The sequence below is a fragment of the Aquarana catesbeiana genome, linkage group LG01, assembly GCF_042186555.1.
Source record: "Aquarana catesbeiana isolate 2022-GZ linkage group LG01, ASM4218655v1, whole genome shotgun sequence".
In the NCBI taxonomy this organism is placed as follows: domain Eukaryota; kingdom Metazoa; phylum Chordata; class Amphibia; order Anura; family Ranidae; genus Aquarana; species Aquarana catesbeiana.
In genome coordinates this window covers 780,877,789-780,898,063 of record NC_133324.1, presented here as the reverse complement: position 1 = coordinate 780,898,063, position 20,275 = coordinate 780,877,789, and the positions used below count along the sequence as shown (strand labels likewise).

Here is a 20,275-nt window from a genome sequence, read left to right as displayed (position 1 = left end):
AGAAAGCTTAAAAAGAAAAGCAGATCTTATAAAAGAAATCCATCACCTCGAACAATCTCACAAGGCTGCTAGGGGGAGCCCTAACACTCTCCTACAACAATTAATAATAAAAAGAGAAGAACTAAAAGATTTAATGGAGATAGAATCCAACCGTATTCTAAATAAACATCAAAAAGAGAGATTTAGAAGGAGTAATAAAGCGGGGAGGCATCTGGCAACAGTATTGAAGAAGAAAAGAGGGGCCAACTTTAAAGATAAGATCCAAAATAAAAAGGGGGCACTAAAATATACATCCAGAGACATAGCTGAAGTATTTCGGAGTTATTATACAACCCTTTATTCGGTCAGGCAATGCGGGATTGGTACCCAGGAAAGAGAGGAAAGGATGGAAGAGTTCTTGAGGAGGGCAGGATTACCAAACCTCTCGGAAAGTGATGCAAAGGAATTAGATGGACCGATCACTGAAGAAGAGATCGGGAGGGCCTTGAAGTCATCTCCCTCTGGAAAGAGCCCAGGGCCAGATGGCTTTACAACCTATTTTTACAAAAAATTTAAAGAGTCCCTGGTCCCAAAGCTCTGTCAGATTTGGAACGGGTTGGGGAGGCAGGAGGTACTATGTGAGGGGGCACTGACAGCGTCAGTGACACTTATCCTAAAGGAAGGGAAAGATAGCTTGCTGTGTTCAAGTTACAGGCCGATAGCACTGCTGAATGCAGATATCAAAATATTCGCCAAAGTTCTAGCCAGAAGATTAAAAGATATAATGCCCTATTGGATCCACCCAGATCAGACAGGTTTTATACCTGGGAGAGAGGGGAGGGACAATGGCGTCAGATCGCTCCTTGTCATGGATGCTATGAAAGCGAACAGGACCCCAGGACTACTTCTGTCGATAGACGCAGAGAAAGCTTATGACAGAGTAGACTGGGGATTCATGATTAGGACGATGAAGACAATCGGCCTGGGCAGTACCATGTTGAACTGGATTTGAGCATTATACAAATCTCCTTCGGCTTTTGTCAGAGTGAACGGTACACCATCGGCGGAGTTCAAAATGGAAAACGGGACCAGGCAGGGTTGCCCCCTGTCCCCCATTTTGTTTGTCTTGACCCTGGAGCCCTTACTGGCTTTGATCCGAAAAAATCCGGATATAAGCGGATGTGTGGTGGGGAGAGAAGAACACAAGTTATCAGCTTTTGCCGATGATTTACTATTTTACATTGTCAAACCGAGAATCTCGATCCCCAACCTACTTGATATCCTGAGGAGATACAGAGAGTTATCTAACTATAAGGTCAACCTTAGTAAGTCAGAAGTTTTAAACATTAACATCAATAGACAAGAAGTAACTAAGCTCAAGGAAATATTTCATTTCCCATGGAGCAAAAAAATCAGCTATTTGGGAGTTACATTAGCAAACACTTTAAGGAAATTTTATCTCTTAAACTATATCCCACTCCTAGACGAGATTAAGCAGGAAAGTAAGAAAAGCATGCATCTTCTGATCTCATGGATCGGTCGAATAAACACTGTTAAAATGACCTTGGCCCTGAAGATCCTGTACAAAATGCAGTTGCTTCCAATTCCACTTCCGCAGACCTATTTCAGGGCATTGAACAATATTATCACCAGATTTATATGGAAAAACAAGAAACCACGGATCGCTTACAAGGTCCTGAGTAGGGATAAAGCACAGGGTGGTCTGGCACTTTCAGACTTTAAAAGATACCACAGGGCGATAGTATTATCATGGGTAATAGATTGGGGAAAGGATTTGATAGATAAAAGATGGGTAAACTTAGAAAAGGATTTGAGTAATGCAAAACTAAATCAATTAATATGGAATCCCCCTCACTTCAGGAAGTTAGGCCCTAAAGCACACATTATAACACGTCACACTCTTAAGACATGGGATCAGCTACACAAACAAAACGCATGGGAGTTCAATTCGCCACTTATTTATTTAAAAGACAATTAGTTTTTTCTGCCAGGGATGGGGGAGGTGGGAGGGAATTGGATTAAAAAAAATGATACACAATTGAAGGATATCACGAAGAATGGTAAAATTGTCACTTTTCAGGAGTTAGCCCTGCTCAAGGACCTAATGAAAATTTACTTGTGGCGATATAATCAGCTTGTGCACTTTACCAATAGTCTCCCAGGTACTATCAGAGATAAGAAAAATCTTAGGCCTTTGGAGACGCTGTTCTTGAGGGATAAAGTAATAAGGAAAACAACAGAATTTTGATGGATGAGGGAGAGGGAGCGAAGCCGATATATATTAAAAAATGGGAATCCGAATTGGGACCTGTACCTAGTGAAGTGATATGGGAGGCCATTCTCAATGCAATACACAAATCAACAGTGGACATGAGAATGATAGAAACAAATTATAAATGCCTATCTAGATGGTATGCGACGCCAGATAAAATAAATAAGTTCCAACCGGAGAAACCTGCAAATTGTTGGAGGGGGTGTACCCACAGAGGAACGATGGCTCACCTCTGGTGGGAATGCCCAATTATTAAAAAATTCTGGCAGGAAGTGCTGAAGATCATAGAGGAGATAACAGGAAACGCGATTAGGGAGGACCCTGGGTGTGTATGTTCCATGGGACAGAAGGTCTCAATAGAAATTACAATGCATCTCTAACTCCAGTATTACTAAACTCGGCAAAAAGTCTAATCCCCAAAAAAAGGCAAGAGGTTGAGGGCCCAAACATTTGCGATTGGCTAACAAGGGTCAATGAAACCTATATCTTAGAGGTGGTCGAGGTGGAAGATATCGGGCCAGGGGAAGAAGCAGACTCTGATAGAGATAAGTGGGCGAAGTGGATACTTTTCAAAAAACAGGGAGATTTGCTGAGTTGTTGTTGTGAGAATGTTTGCCCTTATTGGCGGCACCACTGCAGGATGGGGGGGGGGGTTGGGGTGAGATTCCAAGTAGCATATAATGGGTTAGTCATAGGATGTGCGGTGTGTATTTTTGTAAAGGATAAATAAAGAACTACAAATTTATAAAATTACAAAAAAGTAAAGGCTATGCTACTATGAAGTGACGATAATAAGACGGGATAAAAACGAGCTATATATGGTGATTTAATCCTCTCAAAAGAACTCGCTGAAGTAGCAAAAAAAAAAAAGTATGTGATGGGACATCTGTATTTCAATAAACAATGACAATGTTAGCTATTTTTATTTATTGACATCTTTACTGTAAAACAAATCTGAAGCTGAAATTTGGTGCCTTGTTCTTAGTTAATAATAATAGTAATAAGTTGCACAATGAAAAGATGTTAAAAGTAGACAAGTTACTATATTGAATACATTTGCATGGAAAAAAAAATAGGTCACTATTGACATTGCACAAAGCAGGAGTCCTCCTTTTACACCACTGTTTAGTTCAGAGTCAATGCACACTAGACTTTAAAAAAAGGCCAGTACTTTTGGCAGAAAAAAAGTGCTCATATGGAGTATTTTTGTACAGGCATGTAGGAGCGTTTAGAATTAGTTTTCTACCAGAAAACTACTCTCAAAAACTGCCCCTAAACACTGAGCTTAAAATATGCCTCTAAACGTCCTAATGTACATGGACACATAGGATCACATAGAGTTGCTTCTACCGGCAAAATACAAAACTCCTGTTGAAGCAGCAATTCTTAAGTGCATGGACCCTAAAAGTTTTTCACCAAAGCCTTAAATAATCATCACCTATCTTCAAGGATAGCCAAAACAAATTCAAGCGGTGACTATAAACTGTTATATACGTTGGATCTGCAGTAAAGAATATTTGTAAAACAACAATTTGAATACATAAGTTACAAAAACATTTCTGCAATAAAAGCCTCCCTAGCTTACACAGTAGGTCTCATAAACGAGACTCATCTCACGGTTTGAGAACCTCTGACTCACTTGTTGTTTTGGCTCCAGTCACATCCAAACACAGCCGCTGGGTGTTTATACTTGTGCAAAACCTTTCCATCAATTGTGCGAATAATGCTGAAACAATTTTAAAGGAAAATAAACATTTCTCACTTTTATAATGCATAAACCAAACTAACAAACCTAATTAAATGGGCAAATCTAATATATCAAAGTTTCACGTAAAGTATATCTAAATCTGAAAATTCTCCCAAAGGGTTTACTGCTTGTTTAGGTCTAGGGGCATAGGAGATACTTTGCGCTGCTATACAATCCTTGCAGCGTCTTCTCGCCCATACTCCAGTGGTCTACGGTCCTGATATCATCAAGACAAATGCAGGGTCCATAACATAATGGTGCAGAGGCACAGTCCCACCACTGTAGCATGGGGGAGCGCCGTCTACCAGGGAGTGGAGGATCAGGTACAGTCCCTTGAAATTTTCCACATTTTGTCATGTTACAACCAAAAACTTAAATGTTTTTTATTGGGATTTCATGTGATAGTCCAACACAAAGTGGCACATAATTGTGAAGTGGAAGGAAAATGATAAATGGTTTTCAAATTTTTTTACAAAAAAATGTGAAAAGTGTGGCGTGCATTTGTATTCAGCCCCCCTGAGTCAATATTTTGTAGAATCACCTTTCCCTGCAATTACTGCTGTAAGTCTTTTGGGGACATATCTACCAGCTTTGCACATCTAGAGAGTGATATTTTTTTCTTTTTTTTTCTGTCAGATTAGATGGAGAGCTTCTGTGAACAGCAATTTTCAAGTCTTCCCACAGATTCTCAATTGGATTTAGGTCTGGACTTTGACTGGGACATTCTAACACATGAATATGCTTTGATCTAAACCATTTCATTGTAGTTCTGGCTGTATCTTTAGTGTCGTTGTCCTTCTGGAAGGTGAACCTCCGCCCCAGTCTCAAGTCTTTTGCAGACTCTAACAGGTTATCTTCTAAGATTGCCCTGTATTTGGCTCCATCCATCTTCCCATCAACTCTGACCAGCTTCCCTGTCCCTGCTGAAGAAAAGCATCCCCACAACATGATGCTGCCCCCACCATGTTTCATGGTGGGGATGGGGTGTTCAGGGTGATGTGCAGTGTTAGTTTTCCGCCACACATACTGTTTTGCTTTTAAACCAAAAAGTTCAATTTTGGTCTGACCTGACCAGCGCACCTTCTTCCACATGTTTGCTGTGTCCCCCACATGGTTTGTTGCAAACTGCAAACAGGACTTCCCATGGCTTTCTTTCAACAATGGCTTTCTTCTTGCCACTCTTCCATAAAGGCCAGATTTGTGGAGTGCATGACTAATAGGTGTCCTGTAGACAGATTCTCCCATCTGAGCTGTGGCTCTCTGCAGCTCCTCCAGAGTTACCATGGGTCTCTTGGCTGCTTCTCTGATTAATGCTCTCCTTGCCTCCTGTCAGTTTAGGTGGACGGCCATGTCTTAGTAGGTTCACAGTTATACCATACTTTTTCCATTTTCGGATGATGGATTGAACAATGCTCTGTAAGATGTTCATTGTTTGGGATATTTTTTTTATAACCTAACCCTGCTTTAAACTTCTCCACAACTCTATCCCTGACCTGTCTGGTGTGTTTCTTGGCCTTCATGATGCCGTTTGTTCACTAAGGTTCTCTAACAAACCTCTGAGGGCTTCACAGAACAGCTGTATTTATACTGAGATTAAATTACACACAGGTGGACTCTATTTACTAATGAGGTGACTTCTGAAGGCAATTGATTCCACTCAATTTTAGTTAGGGGTATCAGAGTAAAGGGGGTTGAATACAAAATGCACACCACACTTTTTGGATATTTATTTGTAAAAAAAATTTCCTTCCACTTCACAATTATGTGCCACTTTGTGTTGGTCTATCACTTAAAATCCCAAATTATTACATTTATGTTTTTGGTTGTAACGTGACAATATGTGGAAAATTTTAATGGGTAAGAATACTTTTTCAAGGCACTGTACGTAAAAATGCTTTTACACTGCCTTAGAATAAACAAGCAGTTAGCCCTTGCAGTGCAGGGCAGCCACGCTGCAAGGGAGAACTTCCAAATTTCCTGGAGTTGGGCTTTAATTAAAATGCCAAAACAAAAAACTCTCTCACACCATCCATGTTGTCTCACAGTAGTTAGACTAAAACCTGTTTATCCAGTAAAGATTTGTAATTGGTAGATAAGGTATAATCTATTCTATTCAATAGTAGTAGTTTTTTTACAAACCCTTTGATAAGTGAGAACTATAAAGCCAAGATCATTGATTTCTCCACTCACCAGAATCCATCTCCACTGCATGTGGCAATGCGCTTAGAATCTTTATGGCTCCAAGAGATGCAGAAAATGCCATTTTTTCCATGCTATAACAAAAAAAATCACAATGAATATGAAATATTTTAAAGTTGATAATATAGCAGCAGAATAAGATACGTAGCCTTGTTGAGCGGCTACCTCTTTTGTCTGGTTTGGACATACACTTGATGCTCTTGGTGATAGAGACACTTTTGGTAATACTTCCCTTAATCATCCTTTATGGGGCCAATATGCTCTGACTTAGCTTTTTTACTATTAATATATTTAACACATTTTTTGGGATTCTTTTTACTCTCCTCTGCTATGTGTCTGTCATGGTCTAATTTTGCTGCCCTGATCATGCTCTTACATTTCCTAATGCATTCTTTGTAGTTCCGGAATGTTGACGGTGTCCCCTCAGCCTTATGATTTTTAAAGGACAGTTTTTTTCTTTAATGTGCCTTTTTACACTTGAATTTAGCCACCCAGGTTTAGCCTTAGTTCTTTTACATTTGTTGCCCTTTGGAATACACTGGCTAATGCCATTACCTAAAATGTTCTTGAAGCACTCCCACTTTTCCTCCATGTTTTTAGTTTTTAGAATATCTTTCCATTTAGTGTCATGAAGTATGGAGCGCAGTTTGGTAAAGTTGGCCCTGTTTTCACATGGGCTATCCAATCAGGTCCGCCTGTTAGTTTTTCAGGCAGACCTGATAAGACCATCCCTAGCTCTCTATGGAGCAGGGGATGTCAGAGGATATGTTCCCGCTGACACCTGCCGGCATCCGATCCTGTCCGCCAAAAAAAACAGATCGGATCATATGACAGTCGGATGGAAACTGACAGGCAGTCAGTTTCCATCTGACAGCCCCTTAGAGAACAGCAGGGTTGTGTCCGTGTCTGCTCTGCTCAGACCTGTCATCTGTCTGCTCAGCGCGGAGATCCCCTGCTGAGCAGGCGGATGCGGTCTATGGACAAAGCCCGTGTGAAACCAGTAATGTACTTGTCCTACCCTCTTGTCTGCTTTTCCTGTGCTTTGCAGTGAACATAGTTGTCCTGTGATCACTGTCATATTTATTATTATTATTATTATACAGGATTTATATAGCGCCGACAGTTTACGCAGCGCTTTACAACATTAGGGCAGACAATACAAGTACAATACAATTCAACACAGAAGTAATCAAAGGGCCCTGTTTGTTAGAGCTTATTTCATTCTTCTAACTGTAGAAGTTATAGAAGCCGATTACTGAAACTATGTTTTAGAGCTATTACATGGTTTATACATGTAGACAAGGCATCATTTTAATTCTTACCTGCTGCAGCTATTTTTGAGTTTGCACTATGTTTACAGATTCCAACACACTGACACTTTGGCTATTAGAAGACAATACAAGAAATACCAAATTCATGATTAGCTGAGAAACTGAAGACGTTTTGATTTAAAAGCTCCTACCTCGTTGAATCGTGTTATCATTTTCCCTTTCTTAACATCCCAGATGAAACCTCCATTCCTTGATGTTGCACCTGCTATACAATTTAAATCTCCTAGGCAAAAAAGTAAATGATTACTAAATTAAAGACAGTGTGTTAATAGAATTGACACTTTAGAATCTCAGTATGACAAACAACTTACCTGGTGCCCAGGACAGAGAGTAGATAACACCTTCATTTCCTGGTGATGTATACACGGCTGTCAGTGTGTTGATGTCCCACACTTTTATTGTACCATCAAATGATGCTGTAGCCAATAAATTTGGATCATCGGGTTTGAATTTGCAATCAAAGATGGTTTCAATGTGGCCCTACACAGTTAGGATGACATGTCAAATAAACCATTCTAAATCTAAATGATCCTCACATTTAAGATAACTTAAATGTACATCTTTTTTATTTTATTAAATAAAGTCATTTTTTGAAAAACATGTATTTCACGAAGAGTTAAAGCATTTTCAAACCCCAAAACACAAATGTAACCCCTTGATGTCGACTGTACAAATATAAGAGGCCTCATTGAAGTGGGTCTTCTTCGTGGGGCAGCATATACTGTATGCCTACCCATGTTTGTGCTGGGGTGGCACTTCCCTATTTGCTTGTGTGCTGCTACATATCGGATAAATTTTGCAGCGGGTTCAAAGAGAAGCATCGTGTCCGCAGCATGTAAACACCCCTATCCGCTTCCTATTACAGCTTAAGGGGGGGGGGGTTAGGGCAGGCGGGGTAAAAGGCAGCTTAACAGCACATTTTTGCTGCTCCCTTCCCCCCAATTGCATGTCTAAATGAAGCCTTACATTTCAAAATCAAATGTGGTAAGGTTCTAGGATATATTCATATGTGTTATGGAAGGTTCTCACTAAAAAGCAGAATCTACCATATGCATTGCACCCATTTACGGTAATATCTTCAAAGAATGTACGATTGATCACAACAGTGCTGATACTCCTATTTGGGCTTGTATTTTTGACAATCCGATTGTGTTTTACACTATATTAGTTGTGGATTATGCTTCTGGTTTGCCTAACAGAGTGATTATTTTTTCTTGTATGCACTACACCTCTGTATGTGCCTCGCCCGTCTGTTATGTGGGATCCCCATGTGGCTTCCTTCACTAAGTTGTAAACACTCTTTTTTTTTAAATTTCAATAAACATTCAAACAGACAAAAAATGAATCTGATGTGCTACTTAAAGATTATTAAAGTTGGCAATTGGTTAGTAATAAAAAAATGTCATACCAAGTCCCGCAAGAAATCCCACTTCTTAGCACCCATGTCATAAAGGCCAACTCCTCCATCCATGAAGCAACAGACAGCATGACCGGGAGGCAGTGAGAAGGCGTGGTTCTGTGTCAGCGTGGGAGGGGGGACAGCCTCACTAGTGGATGATGTATGGTGGTTCTTTGTAGGGGATTGTGCTAAAAATGCTCATTAGAGGGGGAAAAAAAACAAACAAGGCATTTATCACTCTGCAAAGCATAAAGCTGTGTCTAGACAGTATATTTGTGAAGAGTACAATAGTACAATAGCTAATCTATTAAACGGTAATCCTCCTTTGATCCCCTCTTAATTTCTGTAACATGTATCAGAGGGATTTGCTAAGACTAGAGCAGACAGATTTTGTAGCAGCTTTACATGCCAACCAATCATCTTCTAACTTTCATTTTCAAATCTTAAAGAGGAACTGCAGTTTGCTCACATAATTGGTATTAAAAACATCTTTGCCATTCTGAAGCTTCCCTTCAACCACTTTACATATTATTTTATATATACTGTGATTCTGTACTTGCCAAATATGCTGCAGAAATCTCCCTCCACTAAGTCTGGCTGCATCCATTTTAACTGTGGGCAGCTGAAGCTGCTGCCTGTTCACTTCCTGGATTTACACAAACAGGAGACACACTTCCAGCTCTGCAGCCCTGCAGCTCTCATTGGCCCTCTTATGACCCATCCCCCCTCCCTTCCTGGGAAACTCTCACAAGAGTCAGAGAGAGAGCTGTGCATGATGTCATAAGCCTAGGCTTTTTACCAGACAAGAAGCAGGAAGTGGGTTGTATAAGGTATTTACTGGCATAAAAAATGTTTTACTATACAAAGTTAAAACAACAAGGGCAGAGGATTTAATAGATGGAAAGTTGAAAAAATGACTGAAGGCCCGCTTTAACTGACCAAGCTGAAGTTAGAAGCTGATTGTTTATTTTCCACAGTTGCTCCATATTCCATTTGTTCCAGTTTTGGTAAAGCCTTCCCAATGTGTACACAGTTTTGAATTTGTATATATATCAAGCTTATATTACTATTAAATATACTAAAACTGGAGAGTGCAAAATCTGGAGCAGCTGTTCAGCTTGTTCAATTAAGCCTTGACAAAAATAAAAAAAAATAAACCTGGAAGCCCATTGGTTTCTATGCAGAGCTGCACCAGACTGTGCACTCTCAAGTTTTAGTAAATCAACCTCAATATATAATTAAAATTTGTGTACTTCTTTGCAGAGTTGTAAGCAACAGGATACTAATGAAAACTTTGTTTTATTAAAGAGAACTTGTCAGCTCTCTAAAGAAATCAAAATGTCAGGTCACTGCAATAGGAAATGTATTACTGCATATCAGCTTTTCGACCCTTCCAGGAGTGTCAGATGCCTCTGTTTCCCACCACACACTGTCTTTTCACCTCTACTTCACTACAGGACAGTGATGTAAGAGTTTGGAGGATAAAACTACAGAATGAGGCAGGAGACAGGCATCCAACATTCCTAGATTTAGGTCGTCCAAGCAATTTCAGCACCATTAGTGGTAACCCCGAGCCACACTTGGGATTGCATTGCAGGATCTTGGAGCTTTATACTTACCTTGTCCCCAGGATCCTGCAATGTCCCTCCGCGCTGTCTGCGGGCTGTGTCCTCCTCCGAAGCCTCTCTGTGCCGGGCTCCGTTCCCTGTGAGCGTCGCAACACACAGGGGCGGAGCCAGGCGGCACATTTTTAAAAAATGTAAAAATCATAACACATACATTACTGTAATCTTACAGATCACAGTACTGTATGAAATTATTTCACATCCCTTTTGTCCCCAGTGCTTTGTCCAATGCCCTGCATGCAATTTTATATTATATATACTTTTCTTTCTGCCTGGAAACTTGAGATTGTCCATAGCAACCAAAAAGTGTCCCTTTATGTCAAAAGTGGTTTTAGACCAACTAGAAAACAGCGATAGTAAATTAGAACACTTGCAGAATTGAGCGATAGTGAATCGTGGGGGAATTTATTTTATTATTATTATATTAGTATTTTTTTTAATTATTTATATTTATTTATTATATTATAATTTATGATTTTGTGTTTCAAACTTCATCATACCTGGGATATCTACTAGACTCTTGGTGGACAGATTTAAGTGTGTTATTGTTAAGAATTACAGGCCTGCAATAAAAAAAAGCGCCAAATTTCTATGCAAAATAATTGTACCGCTTTCAGCACCTAAAATCCGAAATACTCATACCGCCAGGGAGGTTAAAAAGAAGGTCAGAAAAGGCAATACTGATATTTTCCCAGAGCAGGTTTTATATAAACTTCACCCTAGTTACTCTGAATTACTTTGAGAAATGCCAACACTGCATGAGGCTCCAAGCTGAAGTTAAAAAAAACATTCTCTATAGCTTTACTGAGCTAACATACTTATAATGAAGGGTGTCCCTGGATGCTGGAGAAAGCTTCACTACATGGATGCCCCATCCTCTTCCTGGCTCTCATCTTCCAGGGCTGCGGGTGTTAATTGCTTTATGTATTCTATGAAGCTACTGTGAAATGGCATTTCCTGTGGACTGGTCGGTTCAAGTGGCTTCGCTTTTTTCTTTTTTGCATGTAACATGTGGACCGAGGTTATGGATTTTTTTTTAATAATTCCACTATCTTATTATATTTTTAATTGCGGTTTTTGCCACTTCAAGTGTAACACCACCGACCAGTCATGCAAATTGGAACTTTTCTCTGGTCAATATGATTAAGCCTTTAGGATTATTGGGTTGAACGCGGCCCTTTGGGCTTCCCTTGTGCTGTTCCAGAACTATTCCCTGGGGATACTGTTGGTGAATGCACTCATCCTAAGGCTGGCCATACATGGTCAAATTTTGAAAGAATTTTTTTTTTTAAATCAGAAAATTTGGGCGTTTTGTGATCCAATGGTGCCACCATTGATTTCGAAATTCGGTCAACCAAGCCTTCAATTTCACCTCATGTTGCTACAGAAAAGAATTTTCGTGGCTGGGTATCTTCTTTTCTTTCCGGAAATGTTCTTTTCTTGCACATGCGCATTTCTTTTTCAATTACATTTCTCACATGATTCTCCCATCATTCATTAGAAAATTGTTAGTTTTTTAAAAAATTTCCAACATGTCCGATTACTCAAATTTGATTGCCGCACGAAGATCGGCTGTTGTTGCACCCCACTAATGGTGCGAAATATGAACGAAAATTCTTATGCCCTGAACACACGAGCGGAATTTCTATCGGAAAAATCTTGGATGTTTTTTCCGACAGAATTACGCTCAAGCTTGGCTTGCATACACACGTTCGTACAAAAGTTCTCTCAACTTCCGACCGCCAAGAACGCGGTGGCGTACAACACTACCACGAGCCGAGAAAATGAAGTTCAATGCCTCCGAGCATGCGTCGAATTGTTTTCAAGCATGCGTTTTTTTTTGTGCATCCGAATTGCATACAGACAATCGCATTTTCACATAGGAACTTTTTCCACCGAAAAATAGAGAACCTGCTCTCAATCTTTTGCTGGCGGGAATTCCGCCAGCAAAAGTCCGATGGAGCATACACATGGTCACAATTTCCGACCAAAAGCTCACATCGGAGTTTTGCTGGCGGCATTTCCGATCGTGTGTATGGGGCATTAGATAAGATTTTCTAAATAAAATTCTTTCGAAATTCGACCCATTTATGGCCTGCCTAACTTATATTTTGTGATCAATAGCCCACCACTGTATTAACCCCCTGAAAAAGTCTCATACGTCTGGAGAGTTGAAACACTTTGGGGATTATTCTCTCAAGTTACACACTTTTTATGTGCTGAAAATATGTACTTTGTGGTGTTTTTTCCTTTGGAATAGAATGTTGTGCTTTTGTTTTTATAACATTTTATGTATTTATAGAAATTGTATGCTTTTAGAATAATTCTTATTATGTTTCAACTTTGGTGCCCAAAAAGTCATATTCCTTATTCTGAAAACTTGTGTAATCTACAGAATCCAGCTGTCTGCACATCCTTGATTACACTTAAATTAGTCACTAAAGCTTTAGAGAATGTTTTTTTTTTAGCTATACTTCAGCTTTGAACAAACACTGAATGATGTGATTATGTGTAGAGAAGGTGGGTATTGTCTGTACTAATCACACTTTCTATAAACAGCAAATGTGTGAAAATGCAAGCAAGCGGCTATGGACAACAGCTTATTTTCTTTATAATAACTTGTACAATCATTTTCATATATGTCTTTTTTGCTTAGACTCTTCGTAGGAGACACTCACTTTTTTTCTTGGGAGGAGAGTTGAGGACATGTAATGCATGGAAACCAGTCTTCTTCAATTTGAAATTATCTATAGGTGTTGTCTTTGAAACATTCCATACCCGTAATACACCAACCTGGGAATCTAAACATAATAGAAAAGTGTGAAACAGATAGCCCATTAAAGCATAACATGTACAGTATATCACAAATTTTTACGAATAAGTTTCTCATTGACATTATACATATTCACTGTTGCATTGTAGGGATTCTTAAACTGTATCTCTGGGCAAAAACAAAAACATATTAAATACATCTCTGCAATGCATACACATTTCCCCATGCTTTGTCTCTTTAAAACACTTAAAATATAAAAAATGTTAGCTTGTACCTTCCAGTGCCTCTACTTAAAGTATATGGGAACACTTACCATGTAAAACAACAAATTCAGTTTAAAATAGAAATGAAGGGCAAAATGTTTGTATATATTATCATATTAAAAAATAATATAAATACCTTTTTTTCCCCTTTTTTTATAAGTGATCACATAATCTCTGTTCTCAGATGCATTAAGGGCTTAGAAAGGTGTGGATGGAGAAACAGCAGTACACTGATCTTCCCAGTGAATGGCTGTGCAGGGGCGTGTCAGCAGTAGTCTGATCATTGGCGGACAGGCAGGCCATGTTCCCAGCACAACCAGAAAACTGACCAAGCTGAGATAGGTGTGCTCTCATGCCTCACATAGTCACTTTGAAATAAGAGAACAGGGGGAACACCAAGTATTTCACACAAAGGAAGAAATACAGGATACTTTTTAACACAAGTACATGGTGTAACAGGCACATATCAGGAATATGAAATGTTGGTGTAGCACCCTTGTCCCAAAGCAGGGCTACAGGTAAATTTAGTTGTGCTGGGTGGTAGCCAGCCTGGCTAATTTGTAATGTTTGGTGATCAAATGGCTTTCTTCCTTTTCCTGTTTAGCTGTGGCTTCTCCTTTTTGCCATTAGATGGCGCTGTTGCCTTTGACATTAATATGATGAGCTACAGTGAGTTCAGGTTATGAATAAACATACCTTTCTCAGCCAATCAGAATCACTGCTATGAATGCTGGGAGGAGGTATTTATTTGGAAGGAGTCAGGTGATCTGGGACTTCCCTGCCCAGGCTGCGATCTGGGTGGGTTGTGTGTGGAACAGCACCTACTGGGTAGGCCTTAAGCCTGAGGCCTAACCATGTGCTCAAGGTTCTGCAAATGGGAGCATGCTTACTACCTGGAAGCATGAAGGGAAGGATGGAGATCTGGGATGATGTACCAGAGGACCAGGGACCCATGGAGAGCCTGGGAAAGCGTTAAAACAGAATCATCCTTAAAGTTGCTGCATCTTCCGTGAGTTAGGTTCAGTTATTATAGGAGACAGAATAGTCTACAAAGTACAGATGTGTTGGTTCAGCTTAAAGGTTCTTTTCCTGTACTGCCGTCTACCTTATCTCACCTTTTTGTCTAAGGAGTCTGCCGATTTGCCTGTCTGCTGATCGTTACTATTTTTGACTAAGGGTGTCCTGTGCCCTTTCCCCTCTCTCCCACATTTTTCCTGTTTGTCGGAAATAAACTTCTCCTTGTTTAAGCATAAAAGTGACTGGCACCCAATTTCTATCTTGTTCATCATCCACCATGCCTAGTAACCTGCACCCTTAAGATGTATGTCAGCCCTCCCCGCCTCTGGGAGTCACCACCAGTCTCCCGGAAAGCTGGGGAAGGCGCTAAATTGGGGTAACATATTCTTTGACTAAAAGCCCAAGCAATGTTATTAAGCCCATCTAAGTTCTCCCCCACTGGACTACAGAACACCCACCTATTTATCTCCATAACATAAGAGGGTGTTCTGTAGTTCAGTAGGGGAAAACTCAGCTATGACTTTCAACACTGCATGGGATATTAGTGCAGCAGTGGTGTTGTGTTTTCAGTCCAATCAGGCTTCGATTGGTGTACGGGCCTCAGAGGCTGTAGATTATAGCAGCAAATTTTAAGTAGAATTATTTTTAATAGAAGTTAGCAGATTTGTATTTGTTTGACTTAAAATGGTTATAGAGCCTCAGTTGTTTGTTATCTTTTTTTTATTGCATTCTCTGCATTAGAGTCAAAAAACCTTTTTTGTCTAGCAGTTCGATTTTATTTCTAGCACTGTGCATGAAAGCAGCGGCTCTCTCCCTTCTCTCTCTCCTCACTAGAAAGATTGATAGCGAGGGAACCATTGGCTCCTGCTGATGTTAATCAAATCCTATGACAAGGGAGCAGGGGGCGGAGCAAAGCCAGCGGGGGGGGGTTACTTGGAAGGAGGAGCCAGTAGTGCTGGCGGGGACTCCAGAAGAGGAGGATCAGGGCTTCTCTGTGCAAAACCATTGTACAGAGCAGGTAAGTATGACATGTTTATTATTTAAAAAAAAATGTAGGTTTAAAATCACTTTAATATTAACAAATTTCATTTCTCAAACCAAACATAGAACAAAGGGCACATTTTTTCAATGTTATATCTTATGTATTGTATTGAGAATGTTCAGTCACTTACATTTGTGAACATAAAGAAGGGGTACCAACCTGGTAGCATACCACTGGAAGTCCAGTTAACATGTGTTCACTTTAAATTTCCCATTCACACCAGGCAAATCTTATTATTTTTATCTTCCCTAAGTTTAACTGCATATTTAAAAAAAACAAAACATATTCTCTCTGCGCTAACAGCAATATTGCTGCTTTTGAGAGTATAGTTTGGTATACACAGGAGCTGACCACATATTAGATCATCTTAAGATCTATCTTAGCATGTTAAATGCCTACAAATACTGCTAAATCTGGAAAACTGGAAGATATGCTGTAAATAACCAAGGCCAACAGGGCATGTCTCAGTCTAACATGGTGTTCCAAAGTTGCAGTGTCCCAAAGCAAGTCCAGAAAGTCCAGGTAAGGCTGGTTGAGTCGTTTATAATTTACCTCCTGAATCACCTACCTATTGCAGACAAGCCCACAGGGCACCCAGAATTTGATGGAGAGATAAAGATACTAAAGAATATTTTCAGGAAATACAGAGTCTGACATTGCTGACCTCCTTCTTATTTCAATATGTTTAATGACCCAGAACAGGAATGCAGAAAGCCAAGTTTGTGTGAAGTCACAGCTACAGATCTGCATGATTGTTTTATATCTGTGACCCATAAAATATAGAAGTTATTGGATCAGCATAACAGCTAGTTATTATGGTGTTAGCTTTGTGGCCATACCCAGCATCTTGCTGGACAATCCCACAGGTGGACGGCAGAGCTGACACCAATTTCCTTTGCGTCCAGACGCTGTTTTATGTTACTTGTTACATGTTGTCTTGTTCCACCTTTTCTGTGGTTGCGATCGACTAGCCCATCTGGTTAGTCGGCAATCTGTACCAGGAATAGTCCAGCATTGGGTTTTCACCCTGTTACCTGCATTTTGTTGTATATACCAATAAAATTCTCATTTTGATACAATTTAACATGTGCATTGCCCTTCTGTTAGCCCCACTTTTCTTTGTCCCCCCCTGTTTGGAATACTTTGCATAAGCATAACAACTAGGCAACTAATATCCTAATAGGGATATATTAGCAATGACTGGCTCAATGTTTTTCTCACTAAATAATTCAATAGATGTGAAGATACTGAGCAGAGCCCAAAGACATGAACTCATCACACTCAATGGCATTTAGGATTTTTAAAGAACTGTGTATAAAAAAAGGGGAAAATCCAGATTTCATCCTCTTTTGCATCTCAGTGTTTCTGATTTCCTCTAGCATTCTCCTCCTGCTGAATTCATCCAGCCTCTTTGAGGTCACTGCCTGTCTACATGCACGTGCTCCTATGATGGCTTCATGTCTTTGCTCAGGGTAATCTTTCTGAGAGTGACAATGGTGGAACATTCCTTTGCAATGAGTGTTGGCATGGTCATTTATGATCATCATAACTGCATGTGACAGGGTAACAACAGAAAAACATTTGGGAGACAGACTCAGAACATTGTCACCCTGTAACAGGAAGTGCAAGTTTACATGAGATATTAACAATTGGGTTTACATCCACTTAAAAAAATAAGCATTTAAAATCTGCTAGTGTACAAAGAGTAAGTACAAAGAAGTGCATGCCACCTCCTGGATCTCTCTCTTCTTATTACAATTTACTGGGTCACTGAGCGCTGACATTAAAGCTTTCGCTATATTCTAGAACTACATAGCAGCTGCACTGCCCGCCCCTCCTCTTCTGTGCCAATATACAGAAAGCTTAGAATATTGTAAATGGGATTACAAAATACAAAGTGCTCAGTGATTGCACAAAGGAGAGGAGGGGTGAGCAATGCAGCTGCAAATGACGCTACGGCTGCTGTGCAGGACACCCATAACTGGGGTATCGGAGCACCGAAAGAATAGCACAAGCTATACTATGGGCGCTCAGTGAAACAGTGAATTGTACAAAAAGAGAGAGCTCCAAGAAAGGCATACATCATACCGCACTTAAAGTTATTGTAAAGGTAAATTAAAAAAAAAAAAAAAAATAACAAACATATACTTACCTCCACTGTGCAGCTCGTTTTGCACAGAGTGGCCCCGATCCTGCTCTTCTGGGGTCCCCCGGCGGCTCTCGCAGCTCCTCCCCACATCTGATAGCCCCCTCAGAGATGCGCTTCCCCGAGGGGATTACCTTGCGGGCGCACTTCCAAGTCCAGCATTCGGCGTCCATAGAGGCTGAATACTGGACTCGGCCCTGCCCCCCCGGCGCTCGCATCATTGGATTTGATTGACAGCAGCGGGAGCCAATGGCTGCGCTGCTATCAATCTATCCAATCAAGAGCATAGAGACAGTGCGTCCCCACCGGGTCAAGTTCGAGGGTTCAGATAAGTAAAACGGGGGACTGGGGGGCCGGTCACTGACAGGTGTTTTTTCACCTTAATGCATTAAGGTGAAAAACACAACCCCTTTAACTCCCTGTGTGCCAGCAGACTTAAAAGGCTAAGTTCACTTTAAAAAAAAATAATAAATGCACATTTAGATAAAACATTTGTATTTATTTATTTTTTGTCTTAGCAGCCTGCAGAGCATTGCACCCACGATCAGCAGATCACAGGTGCAATATCAGGCTCCTGCAGATACACAGTACAGCTGTCTGCCCGTACCTCCCATATGGGCAGACAGTTACTGAATTGCAGGAAGGGTCAATGAACTACGAGAGTGCTCATCAGCGCCCTCACAGTTCATTGAGAACTACAAGCCATCTGTTGTAGTGGAAGACGGGACTTGTAGTTCATTCATTCAGAGATCTGTGCTGGCAGGGCCCCACACAGCTGCACTGTTTATAAATTGTGACAGCGGGTGTCACAATGGGGTATCGGGGGGTGAGCAGGGCTGCTACATTAATAACATGTTACAACCTAAACACGGGTGTAATGTAACATGTTATTAAAAGTGAACTTATCCTTTAGAAACTTGTTTTTTTTTTCCTGGATTCCTTCTTTAAAGCCTCATTAACAATAGCAGCATGTGACGGCATTAATATTAAATTGTGCAGTGTACTAATATAGGTTGATGTTAAGCGACATCAGTGAGACTATTTACATAGTAACAACGTCTAGGTCCTATGTGCAAAGCATTGACCTGCATTGTGAAAGGTAACAGGTAAGTGCATTTTGTAAGTTTATTTTGTTGGAAAGAGATCTTAAGTGATGTAAGTCATCTAAAGCTGATGAAGTTAACTGATGTCAATACACATACTGTAAACGTACAAAACTGAAGAAGAAAAACACAAAAAATATTCACAAAAATGTTTTGCTACTGTCTTCAACTCGCTTTATTGTTCCAAGCAAAACTACTATTAAGTCCTAATGGCTCTACATTAATCATGATCTTCCAGGATCTTTCAAGTACAGCTTTGGAAAATAGAGGAGCTCTTTGGCCTTTTCTGGAAGTTCTAAGGCAGGTAGTGTTTCCCATTTTGTCTCACTGTGAAAAAAATCAGCCATACAGCAAACCTTCCGACAGGAAATCAAAGTGTTCTGCTGGAAATAGCAGATCTCATTAGTGGAGCTCCCAGAATGGTATAGGGAATTCCGTCTCTCAGATGACCGGCCAGAGACAGCAGGTGGCAGACAGATTCACGTCTCCCTAACACCAAGCAAGAACTAGACAAATACCGAACAAAAACCTTGGCCGTCATACTCCCAAGCTTTGCTTGCCGTAATGATAAATCCAAAACTAGCAAAGAGATGTAACAAAAACACATAGTAAATAGACGATTCATGCAACAAAAACATTCTTAATTTAAAGGGTATCTCCACTTTTGTGGGTAACAAGAATCAGCACAAAAAAATTAATATACTGTATACAATTGCGACACAAATCATATTGTAATTGAATGTTATTAAAAATTATCTTTCTCTTTCAATCGCTGCAATTTTCTGTAAAATAGAATGCAATATGGCTACCTGAAGGTATTCTGTACACAGAATGTATACAGAATGCCATACATGTATTTCATTTCTTGCTTTTGTAATTGGCTTAATGATTTTCCCAGAAGTCTGCACTAAGATATAAATCAGATATTGAGCATCCCCTGCAACAAAAAATGTATTTTTAGTGAAATACACTCGAAGGGAAATCATGTCCCTGCACATTTCCTTATTAGAGCCCTGCAGGTGCAGCAGCTGATTGATAATTATAAAATCACTCTCATACAGATTCACTCTGACATGGACACAAACAGCTATTCCTTCAGAATAACAGAAGAAAGCAATCTGCAACAAAGTTTGTTAAAATCGCTGCAATGTACATAGATCACCCAGAGGGGAATGTTTTTTATTCAACAAAAGTAGAGTTAGGCTTTAAGGGAGAAGTGCAGGTTATCAAAAAAATATGCATACCTATATGGCTGCAGCTGTACCCTGCCAGCCCTAAGACCGAGAACTGAGCGATCACATGACCACTGATCTCTCAGTTCCCGGTCTTCACTGAGCAGAGAGCAGTGACTGTCAAAA

General features: G+C 40.1%; 1 protein-coding gene across 11 annotated transcripts in view; it reads right to left on the bottom strand.

The window, feature by feature from the left end:
- WDR17 (WD repeat domain 17) overlaps positions 1 to 20,275 on the bottom strand; it is a 187,724-nt gene that overhangs the window by 94,461 nt on the left and 72,988 nt on the right. For 10 of the 11 annotated variants that reach the window (XR_012236779.1, XM_073606568.1, XM_073606651.1 and 7 more), the window contains 6 exons: positions 13,252 to 13,374; positions 8,958 to 9,145; positions 7,861 to 8,029; positions 7,681 to 7,772; positions 6,210 to 6,292; positions 3,912 to 3,998 (listed from right to left, as the gene is read on the bottom strand). Coding sequence is in view for 10 of the 11 variants with exons in the window: in XM_073606568.1 (XP_073462669.1) it covers positions 3,912 to 3,998; positions 6,210 to 6,292; positions 7,681 to 7,772; positions 7,861 to 8,029; positions 8,958 to 9,145; positions 13,252 to 13,374 (742 nt within the window). In the remaining variant the exon portion in view is untranslated. The remainder of the gene's footprint in view (positions 1 to 3,911; positions 3,999 to 6,209; positions 6,293 to 7,680; positions 7,773 to 7,860; positions 8,030 to 8,957; positions 9,146 to 13,251; positions 13,375 to 20,275) is intronic. The other variant, XM_073606588.1, reaches the window with a different exon arrangement.